General features: G+C 46.3%; 1 protein-coding gene across 17 annotated transcripts in view; it reads right to left on the reverse strand.

The window, feature by feature from the left end:
- LOC129535564 (NBPF family member NBPF4-like) overlaps positions 1-12013 on the reverse strand; it is a 203223-nt gene that overhangs the window by 23828 nt on the left and 167382 nt on the right. For 8 of the 17 annotated variants that reach the window (XM_088835681.1, XM_088835675.1, XM_088835680.1 and 5 more), the window contains 5 exons: positions 11502-11640; positions 11158-11204; positions 9488-10309; positions 2461-8482; positions 141-255 (listed from right to left, as the gene is read on the reverse strand). In XM_088835681.1, the coding sequence (XP_088691807.1) occupies positions 141-255; positions 2461-2638 (293 nt within the window). In that variant the 5' untranslated portion in view covers positions 2639-8482; positions 9488-10309; positions 11158-11204; positions 11502-11640. Of the gene's footprint in view, positions 1-140; positions 369-2460; positions 8483-9487; positions 10310-11157; positions 11205-11501; positions 11641-12013 lie in introns of those variants that run through there. The other 9 variants (XM_088835688.1, XM_088835687.1, XM_088835685.1 and 6 more) reach the window with 9 other exon arrangements.

Here is a 12013-nt window from a genome sequence, read left to right on the forward strand (position 1 = left end):
TCAAGTCATTTGTTTATTTAAAAGCAAGGTAAATCACTTCCTGAAGAATAACTGGAGTCCACAATTCACCAATTGGTGTTCTCCGCCTCTTTTATAATATTGTGCCCTGTGCCTGCCATGAACATTCCTGCCCTCCTTACCTCAGCCTTTCATCCAGCGTTGGCTTCTCTGCCAGCTTCTCTGCTGGCCTCTGCACCTCAAACATCAGCTTCTCCCCCAGCACGGATTCAACGATGTCCTTACATGCTTCACACTCTGAGGAAAGAGACACACTGCCTCAGGGAGAGCTGACCTTGCCGCTGTGGTCACTGCCTTCAAGGGAACAGGATGGGCCACCTCAGTGGTGGCTGTAACTCCTTCTCCATTCTCTATGGAGAGATTTCCACATCTGATTGCCCAGCGACTGAACCGAGGGGATCCCCATTTTAGAGCTGAGGAAAGAGAAGCTCCTAGGCACAGAACCTAAGTAGACAAGATGAACTGCCATTTCTCAAAGTCAGAATGCACACCCCCTGAGACTGACCCTGAATCTCGGGCCACAAAACCAAGACCTGCAGCCTCTTAGATGAGACACTGAGCAGGGGCCTGGGGTGGCGATTCCGGTGTGGTTGGGAAGGCTCCTAGGACTACAGGACTGCTGCTTCTCTCATGCTGTCATTTCAGTAACAAACAAGGGTCTCAAGGCATAAACCTCAGCTGGACACACTAGTGTGAAATAGAATACATGAAACCATAAGGACCTGCAAGAGAGATGCCCAAACACGGAGAAAGCCTGTGTCATTAGGAACAGTAGAACTATGAACCAAGTGTATTGACACTGAGCCAGGCACGACCGTCAGGGCTTTGTCAGATTCACTCAGTATTCACTACAACTCAAACGACAGTTACTATTACAGTAACAGACAGACAGAGGAGGAAACAGAGGCACAGAAAGGTTCCCAACAGGCTTGTGAGCCCAGGAGACCTGGCCCAGAGTCCACTCCAGTACTCTTGCCTAGAAAATCCCATGGATGGAGGAGCCTCGTAGGCTGCAGTCCATGGGGTCGCTATGGGTTGGACACGACTGAGCGACTTCACTTTCACTTTTCACTTTCACACATTGAAGAAGGAAATGGCAACCCACTCCAGTGTTCTTGCCTGGAGAATCCCAGGGACGGAGGAGCCTGGTGGGCTTCCGTCTATGGGGTCACACAGAGTCGGACACGACTGAAGTGACTTAGCAGTAGCAGCAGCAGTGGTGACCTCCACGCCAGGGTGCTGGTGAGACATTTCTTCTTCACCAGCCTCACAATTTCTTTCTTAGAGTTTTGCTACTATCATAAGGAGCGGTGTAAATAAAACTTAGCTTCTCCTTTCCCCAAAGCTCATCCTTTCACTTTCTTAAATAGTAGGCTTTACTTCTTACTTGTCTCTGTGTCAGTCATTTTGTATTAACTCCCTCATTGCTTCATTGAAAATGACTGTAGGAAAGTGACACAGACACAAGTGGTCAAGATTCCTCTCATCCCCTTGTTATGCATGTACCCTGGTCATGACTTCTTTCCTTACTCCAGGCCCCTCTCACTGAACAGGCAAAATGATTCCAACTGCCAGGCTGCCTACGCGTGCAAAGGGCTCCTCACACTCTGCCTGGGTTTTTACTGGGGCTGGTTCTCTCTCCCACTTAGCATCATCCTCATGTTGGTCACACCTCTTATGGCACAGACTCAGGGCTCCCCGGACTACTGGTCAACCTGTATCACTGAAGTTTCACCAGCTCAAGTGGGGAGAGAGGGGAAAGTGAAGATTGTCTGATTTCACCAGAAACACCTTCATTATTGCCACAGAGTGTCAAATGGCTTTCTTGGACTCAGGAAGGAGAACCTGCTCACTCAGAAAGCACGGCTTCCTTCTCACCAGGGAGCCTCTGTCTTGATGGCATCCCAGAGACCATGGTTTCAATGAGAAGCAGACTCATCCTTAAGCTCCTTTAAATCACATTCCCTGCTTCTCACAGTATCTAACCACACGTTACCCCAGTAAAACTAGCACAGGGCTTTGCCAACGGAACCTCAGGGAACCTCAAACTGAGGGAGTTCATTAGTCCCAGAGGTTTAGCCAAGAGGCATGCAGGATCAGATACAGAACAGAAAAGATTCCAGTCAACACAGCTTAGTTTGCACCCAAGAGACACAGGAACTCCTGTGCCTGCACCAGGATTCACTGTCTGGAATTTTAACTCTAGTCTCACCTTACACATCCCTAAAAACTTGGAAAAGTGCCTCCACTCCTTGTGCCTCAGTTTTCTCAGCCTCAGGAAACTGAAGGCAAAAGAGCCACTACTACCTTTCCTGGCTTGTCGTCAGAATGGAATTCAAAACGACAAAGGGAAAAGGAGTCCAATCCTGGAGACTTATAGTTTCTTAGAGGAAAGACAGTGATCATTCATTGCTTGGGTGACCATGACCCCAAAAAACTTACTGTTTTTCTGCAGCTGGTTGGCCAGGGAGTAAACAGTAGCTTCGGATATGAGGAGTTTCTCTTTGACGTCTCTGAAGTCCTGCTTGTACTTTGCCAGCTCCAACAAAAGCTCCTGGCTGACTTCCGTGAGGGTACGTTCTGCCCTCAGATCCGATAAAGAGGGAAGACATACTGCCATGGTGACATGTGGTAGAAGGGGTAGAAGCCAGGGGTGGGGAGGAGACACCCAGTATATGGGGGATTAAAGACAAGCAAAATCACGTCGCTTTAATCAGCACTGAGGGATGACAAAACCTGGAATTTGTGACTTGCTATTGGGAACAACTAGAGGGTTCTCTACTACAAGAAGAAGTTGACGATGCTAGAGCTCAGAGCCAAAGGTGCTGTGTGCGGCTCAGACTCAGACAGGAGTGAAGGAGGGGGACCCAGCGTGCTAGGTGACCATCTGGAGTTGCCATAACAGAACAGGTCGGGGGAGGGGTTCATGGAATCTTGGGGGCCCCTGCCTTCCAGGCCTAGGCCTTGACCGTTTGTGGCCATCACCGCTGATAGCACCCAAGCCCTTAGCAGCCACTCTTAGGTTGTCTACACACGTCCCGATACCACTGACCTATCTACTTCCCAAAACTATCTAAGCTGAGTTCCCATTGTTCATTCTTCTGTGTATAAAAAGATTCGAGGGAGAAATACTTGGCCAGCAGGTCTTAATTTGTGTCAGGCTGTCATAAAGTCACCTCAGTTCAGTACATTTCAGTCGCTCAGTCATGTCCGACTCTTTGCAACCCCATGGACTGCAGCACACCAGGCCTCCCTGTCCATCACCGACTCCTGGAGTCCACTCAAACTCAAGTCCACTGAGTTGGGGATGCCATCCAACCATTTCATCTTCTGTCATCCCCTTCTCCTCCCACCTTCAATCTTTCCCAGCATCAGGGTCTTTTCCAGTCAGTCAGTTCTTTCCCTCAGGTGGCCAGAGTATTGGAGTTTCAGCCTCAGCATCAGTCCTTCCAATGAATATTCAGGACTGATTTCCTTTAGGATGGACTGGTTTGATCTTCTTGTAATCCAAGGGACTCTCAAGAGTCTTCTCCAATACCACATTTCCAAAGCATCAATTCTTCGGCACTCACTTTCTTTATAGTCCAACTCTCACATGCATACATGACCACTAGAAAAACTATATCACCTCATCCCTTTAAACAAATCTTAAGGCTTTTCCACAAGTGAAGGATGTCAAACTTGTAGCCTGTCATGAACTTCCTCTGTGGGTATTCTCCAGTTTAGTCTGTGTCCTAAAAACTGTAGGATAAAAATCAGAGGACAATACTAAGTGATGAAATAATCTTTAAACATATATTCTGTCCCATCTCAGAATTCTTTTGCTGCATCCTGTTGTTATGTCAATTTCTTCTCTTTACTGGGCAACATGTTAGCTTCAGAATAAACTTAAATATGACATCCCTACCTTCTAAATTCTTCCTCTGGGTCTGGGTTGTTCTATTTGATTTTTTAAAATGTTACTAAACACTGCACTTCATACTTTCATTTATGTATTTCATTGAGCCTCACAAGAGCTCTTTCCAAGCTGTCAAACTGACTAAGAGTTTCTGTGGATGTCCTTGAAAACATGGTGTGCTTGTGCTCAGTCACTTCATTCTTGTCTGACGCTTTGCGATCCCAGGACTGTAGCCCGTCAGGCTCCCCTGCCTATGGGGATTCCCCAGGCAAGCATACTGGAGTGGGTTGCTATGCCCTCTTCCAGGGGAGCTTCCTGACCCAGGGATCAAACCCACATCTCCTCTGCCTCCTGCACTGCAGACTGATTCTTTACCATGAGCCACTGAATACATGGGGTGCCTATCTGTTTAGGAAAGATTTGACTGCCTCGTCCTATTGTTCTGTGCTCATTCAACTCACGTATTGAACAGACCAGGGTTCCAGAGCAGTGTTTGTGGCACACAGTTTGATCCATCTCTTGGAGTTTTCCTCATGCCACTGACCTGTGGTTACATTCCAAAAACAGAGCATGGTGAAGTTCAAGGTCGTAGGGCAGGGATCATGATGATCCAAAGGGAACATAAGCATTGTGTTCAGCGACACAGAAGCTGAGTTTGAGGAGAGACAGGCAGGCCCTCGGATAGTCATGGTCTGAACCAACTCCTCACTTCCTCAGCATCTCGTCCTACCCGGGTCTTGTGAGTCAGAGACTTGGGGAACCCGTACAGCATCCGTCTCTTCAGTTGAGCTGTTGCTCTACCTGGATGGAGGGTGAGATGGGGATGACAACAGGCCACTGGGCATTTGTTCGTGTTAAGGTAAGAGATGCAAAACTGGAACAACTATTTATGAAAGCTAATCTTCCCCACACCCCACGCGGTCCTCCCACTACAGTGATTCATGATACTCGGTGTGTGAGACTCAGCAAAGGCTTTAGGGAAATCTGTTTTCCGGTTGCTGTGGGGCCTGGCATTCTGTGGGGGAAAGAAAAACGTGTCAAATTTCTTCATTTTAAATGGGATGAAACCAAAAAAGCTCACAAAAGATATCTGACTTGAGGTCAAACAGGGATGAAATTTGCCGTGCTCCAGAAGTATATAACAGGTAGAGTTCATTGACTGACACCATGCCAGGCATTTCACACATATTATGATACTTTCTTTCATCGTAGTCATTCAAGGTAACACCACTGTAGTAGAGGTACATAAAATAATTTATTAGGCCAAAGTTAAAATAAAAAAAAACACTTTATCAAGGCAAGTTAGCTATTGTTTTGCATTTTTTCAGTAGGAGAAACCTATTGTTTTTATTCTGCCTTGGCCCCATTTCATACTCCTCTTTTTCTCTGTGACTTGACTTTATTCCTAGAGCCCTACCTTTTTTCAACTAAACCATTTCTATGCACTGAGCAATAGCAGAAGTGAAGGCTTGGCCCTTCTAAATGCTTCCTGAGTGCTTATGTGTTTCAGGACACCTGACACCATCTGGAGGCAAAAGCAGCCTGTCCGTTAGAATGTGTGCTGTGCTACACTGCTTGAGTCCTGTCCGACTCTTTGTGATCCTCTAGCCCTCCAGCCTCCTCTGTTCATGGAATTTCCCAGGCAAGAAGAGTGGAGTGGGTTGCCATTTCTTCCTCCAGGGAATCTTCCTGACCCAGGGATCAAAACCGTGTCTCTTGTGTGTCCTACATTAGCAGGCGGGTTCTTCACCACTAGCGCCCCTGAGAATCCATCTGTTAGAATGGGCAGCTGCTTTCCCAGCCCACTGAAGTTAGCAGGATGTCCCAGGACAGGAAGGGACCACTTCCCTTCTACTCAAGGATCTTTTCTCTCAGTGACTGTGCTCTATTGGGCCGAACTCTCCTGAAATGGAATGTTCTTGCTCACTTTCTGGTTTCTTGTTAGGTTGAATATTTATAAAATTTTGTAACAAATAGCTTTGTTGAAGTTTGCATTTATAGCAATACGAGTTATTTTTCAGAAAGTGGCAGCTTGGAGAAGATTGGAACCATCAATGAGCAAATGGGGTGAATTTAGCCTGCACTCAAAACCAGACTTGAATTTAAAATTAGGGCTCTCACTTTTCTCAAGGTGGATAGTCAGGTGCCACAGGTGTGTGTCCCCAGGGTATTTGTCTCCGCTGTAAACTAGAGAAGAGTTAAATGGGGTCAGATGGGCCTAGTCCTTCAATTCGAGAGTCTTCCAATAGTTCTCTGCTTTAGTCACTGGAGTGGAAACACCCTTCTTCTTCTGCTCTGTCCTACTTCTGTGTTTGGGGTAAAAGGTATACAGCTCAGCGTGTTCTGTCCCCAAGCTGATCATTGTTAAGAATCACCTGGGAGAGTTAGTCCCAAACAAATGCACAGCCCTCCCCCGTAGGAAGTGTGACTCAGTGAGTTGAGGTGGGACCTGGAGTCTCTTTGTTAAAGGTGCTCAGGTGTGCACTTAGCTTTACCCGCTGGTTTCACTGACCTCCCTCATGATTCGAGTGGATGATTATTTCATTTATGGTACTTCTAGTGTTCAAAATTGACTGGTGCCGAAAAGATAACTCTCTGCTGCTTTGCAGATGAAGAAACTGAGGCACACAGAAGGTCTCTAATGGGCCGAGACCCCCTTGCTGTAAGTCCTGGAGCCACATCCGGGTAAGGTCCCTTCTACTCCGAAACCCCATCCCACATTTTCCAGTTCCCTCTTGTCTCAGATTCTTCCAAGTAGCTGTTTCCTTCACCTATACTGCATTTCTACTAAAAGCTTCCCAAATGTATTAATAATCTCTCACTTGATACTGTTTTTCAGAACAGATATTTTGCAGAACAGTCTGCAAAACACCCCGTGATGCATATTGGTGACTTATTAAGAAACTGAGTATGGGTGTGGGTAACTTTGTTACTCTTCCCTCTTTCCTTCAGCAGTTTGTGTTCTGTTTACTTACACCAATATAGTGTCTTAATTGCTGTAGTTTTAACCTGAGTTTTGAAATCTAGTAGAGTAAATCCTCTAGCTTCAATTCTCCTTCAGTGTGTCTTGGCTAACTGAGATACTTTGATTTCCACTTACATGTTATAATTAGCCTGAAAAATATACCTCCCCCTAAATGCCAGCTGCAATACCATTCAGAATAACAAGGATTTGACATTCTAAAAATATTGTCTTCCAATCTATGACTATAACGTATATTCTATTTATGTATGTCTTCTTTAATTTCTCTCAGCAATAGTTTTCAGGAGTCGTCAGTATCTGTATTCTTAAGCATTAAATGATCATGGATGTTTGTCTCTATTATGTTTTATTGAATTTCATTTCCTAACACTGCTGGTATGGAGCAATGTGGTAGAATTTTATATGAATCCTCTTGACTGCACCATTTAAAAATATGCAACTAAATGCATTTTGATAGATGTACACACTATGGAAGCCACAGCCACAATCAAGATGCAGGGTGTTTCCATCGGTCACAACTTTCCTTGTTCCCCTTTGCAGTCCATCACTCCCTCAACTCTTAACCCCAAGCAGCCACTGCCAGTTTAGATGAATTTGCCTTTTTAACAAATTTATAAAATGGAACAGTATACATACTCTTTCTTGTCTGCAAATTAAGCACTCAACACATAGTTAAGAGATGATGTGTGTAAAACCTCAAAATTGTAAATGCAGAAGAATATGATTCCCATCTCTGCTTCAGAAATGAGCCCCATTCTCCTGGCCCCTGATAAGAATGAAGATCTCTAATTCTTCTCCAAACACCATTTATGCACCTTATGGCACACTTACTTGGAGGACATCCACGTGTGGGCACTTCCAAGTTGCAGGCTGGGGGTCTAGGGCAGAGCCTCAAGGTCCCATCGTCCTCCTCCTGGGATCGGTGTTCCCAGCAGTATAAACCTCCTCCTCCTCCTGGGATTGGTGCTCCCAGCAGTTTATACCTCATCCTCCTCCTGGGATTGGTGCTCACAGCAGTAAAAATCTCCTCCTCCTCCTCCTGGATTGGTATTCCCAGCAGTATAAACCTCATCCTCCTCCTGGGATTGGTGCTCCCAGCAGTATAAACCTCATCCTCCTCCTGGGATTGGTGCTCCCAGCAGTATAAACCTCATCCTCCTCCTGGGATTGGTGCTCACTGCAGTAAAAATCTCCTCCTCCTCCTCCTGGGATTGGTGCTCCCAGAAGTATAAACCTCCTCCTCCTCCTCCTGTGATTGGTGCTCCCAGAGTACAAACCAACTGGATCCATCGTGTGGATGTCCTCGGCAGGTGCACAAGCTCACTGTGGACTAAGCTCCTCTCCTGGTCCTTCCTGCTCAGCTCAGGTTGCTCCTTGAGAACTCAGGTGATGCTGTGCATTCCTCACTTCCGACTGAATTTTCCAAACTCAACTTGTCCTTATGCTCACCTCCCTTGGCAAACAGCTCCTCGACCATTACCTTGCTTTTCTTTGGGTTTTCTCATCCTCTGAACCTGTTGCTTCCTTTCTTCCATCCCCTCTCTCCTTTCTGTGTTTCCAGTGTGTGGGCCCAGTTGAGGCTCCTATAGGAGACACACAGAGAAGGAACCAAGGTCAGGTCTTGGCTGCAGATCCCAGGGAACACTTAACATGCATCTTAGTCTCTCATGCACTCAGAAAAAACTAAGCAGGAAAGGATTTTGGAGAATTTGAATAACCTTATCTTACAGATGAGGACACTGAGGCCCAGAGAGAGATGGAGATTTCACCTAAATTCCCACACCCTGATGCAGCATAGCTGCCACACAAACCTTGACCACAAGTTTTGTATCCAAAAGCACCAGGAACCTGTGGCTAAACTTCAGGGGACATTTGATCAAACATACATATTTCCCTTCTTAAAATAAAAATACCTGACGAACATTTCCCCAAAAGAATTTCAATTCTTTTCAATAGTCCTATATTTATACTTGGCATTCCTTTCTTTCTCCAGGGTATCTTCCTGACCCAGGGACTGAACTCAGGTCTCCTGCATAGCAGGCGGATCCTTTACCATCTGAGTCACCAGGGAAGCCCAATCTCTTTCCAATAGTCCTAAATTTATACTGTTTCCCACCTTGGTGGACACAATGGGACCAAGGAATGCATGAATATTAAATACATCACAGTCTTTATTTAAAAATTAGATGTGATTCTCTAAAACATCTCGCTCCTGTGTTAGAGGCCATATTTTTGAGAGCCAGGTACTCTCTGTGCCTTAGTCAACCTGCCTCCCCAGAGCCTCTTCAAAGCCTGCCACAGAGAACATTCAGTAAATGCTTGTCAAGCAGACCAATACTAGTTACCAGGAATCACTAACTCTTACTGATGTCTTCTACTCCCTACCCTATTTCCATCAATCCTGCCCTGTGTCTATGTGAAAACAATGAAAGCACAGCCCTGGCGACAGAAGTCCAAGATGCAAATTCCAACTTCACCAAAATACCAAGTCTGCTTTACATGGTGATTTCATTGCCCTCTTTGAGCACATGGATCTCATGTATAGTGGAGAAGGATGGATCGTGTAAAATCGAGAAAGTGGTACTAACCTTGGATGATTGACTGTGATATCATACAGGAGACAGACCACAATCCCTGGGTGCTGGCTGCACAGTATAGAAAATCTATAGCAGAGACACTACAGGTCATGTTAGAAACGTGGGGATAGGGCTCGAGAAACTGCATTTCAGACAAAAATTCCAGGGAGATTCTCATGAAGGAAAAACCCCAAGATTAAACAAATGGCCCAGAGTGAAGACCTTGAAATCCTAGCAGCAACAAGCATGACTCAGCTTAAGTAAAACAAGCCCCTTGTAAAGGTGGCTTCTCAAGGGAAAATGTCTCCTTTGCAGGATGGTGTCCAACCCTGCCCAGTCCCACTCTCTTCCAGGACAGAACTGGGCAGCAGTGGCCAGTGGTACATGATGAGACCTCAGGAAGTGAGCATAACTGGGGACCTATCCTCAGGCTCCTCCATGTGCCAGCATCACTCCAAGCCCACAGGTAAACACAAAGCTGGTAGGTCAGCCTGTGAGATGAAGTCTCATTTAGGATCCACCCCTTTCCCACCAGGGCATCCTCTCCCATTCCTCCTCTAGTCCCCGCTCACAGAGTGAGGTAAAGCAAAGGCCCTGGCAGTGCCAAGTCCTTCCCAGTGCACCCCTCATCCTCCCCACCCTGGGCCTCGGGGCGGAGCAGGGGTGTGAAAGTCAGTGACTACCTCTGTGCTCTCACGGTCACATCCTTCTCAGTCCCGCACCCTGGTCCCCTCGCAGCCCACTCTCAGACCCTTCCAGAATGCCAGGTGCCAACATCTGCAGAACATTCTTCCATCATCAAGAGTTATTACAGAAAGGGGGGGGGGGTTGTTTCTGCACAGAAATTAGTAAGAAAAAAAAATCAGGGTTAAATTATGGCCCAACCCATTTTCACACTGTGGGGTCAACATCTTTTTAGGTTACCATTTAGGAACATTTCTAGGAATGGGCTCAACTGATTATGGCAAAGCTTTAAAGTCCAAGGTAAAAGACTTAGTTTTTTACTTTGAAGCAATTTCTAACACCTCACATTTTTCTTCAAAGTGGCTGCTAGAGAACGCATTGGTGTTTTAAATAAATGTAGAGAATGCCTGCCTTATGGATAATCTTTCCCTTTACGTTTCATCTTTTTCCTTATTACCAAGTTCTCTTTTAGATCAATAAGACCCAATGATTTTCTTTTATGTTGTTTCCTAAAGAAAAACATGTCGAAATCAAATTGCTGCTTTCAGCCCAATATTATGCAGTGAAATCAATTTGTTAGGTGGCATCTTTCCATCATTTTTTTATATAGTGACATAGGAACCCTGGAACCCCATGACTGGCCTCAGGATTCCTTTACTGGAAAGCTCATTCAGAGGCAGACCCCACATGTCCTCTGACCTTGAGAATCAACTGAACTGCATTTCTCCCCAGTCCTGACATGGCATAAAGGAGAGAGAATTGGGGTCAAGAGAGAAGATGATGACAAAGTGAGAGTGAACTGAGAAGTCAGGGCAGGTTTCTGATTAGGGTGGGAGGACCGATGGGGATGGAATCTAGAGGGATGTTCATTGAGAACCTGTGCTCTCACAGGTGGACCAGAAATTTCCTCTTGGAAGGTCAGCGCAGGTCAAGAGGCACCTGTGCATTCTGATACAGACGGTGACAGTTTGCTCTGAACGGTGCAGTGGTTTCCTTACCTCCAAATTAGTCCTTGCCTTCTTCAAAACATCGTGTGTCCTGGTCACTGAAACAACAAAACAGTTCCCAAAGGCAGAAATTACCAGCGGGGTCCACATCTGACTTGGGTGTGTGTGTTCTAAAGTTTGTCTTTCTGGCCACTCAGCTTGGGGTCTCCTGCTCCCCTTCACCCCTCACATCTCCTCCTCTGCCTCTATGATTACTGATGACACAGGAGGTTCAGGGATGTCACATCAGTCTCCCCCATCCCCTAGCCTCTCTGGTCACTGTCCATTCACAGCACAAGTGGGGAGCCTGGAAGAACCCCAATTTCCTGTCCCATTCCCTGTCCCAGGGCACCCACACTGGCTGAAGATGAATTGCTCCATGCTCTCCTTCTGCTGGTTGGCGGTCTTCAGGCGCTCAGATGTACTCTGAAGGAGACTCTCCTGTTTGGATAGTTTGGTTCTCAGTTCCAGAAGCTCCTTTTTCAGGGACTCTCCCTGGGAAGAAACATAGGTGTTCTGTCAGTGGTCAGAAGGCCTAAAGCACCCTGTGATTTGTGGCTCTTTACACCCCAAACAGGATTCTACAATCTTCTCAAGTATTTCTGGACCAGATTTCCCTGCCTCTAAAACCCTCCAGCAGGTGATGGCTCAGGATGGGCCAAGAGGTGGGAACCCTGAGGACCTGGAAGCTCCTGTGCAAAGGAGCACAGGCCACACTCCAACTGCTGCAGAGAACCTGAGTCCAGGCCACACTGAAACTCCCAGCTGTAAGAGCTCTGATTTAGTGCTGACATAGCTATATCACTTGGGCATCAAAACTTGGTCATTAGGAATATTATGCCTGGGGAGACAGGGCTGGCCTGAGACA

The sequence above is a fragment of the Moschus berezovskii genome, chromosome 4 (assembly GCF_049115385.1).
Source record: "Moschus berezovskii isolate FMDL1 chromosome 4, NW_MosBer_1.0, whole genome shotgun sequence".
Taxonomy (NCBI): Eukaryota; Metazoa; Chordata; class Mammalia; order Artiodactyla; family Moschidae; genus Moschus; species Moschus berezovskii.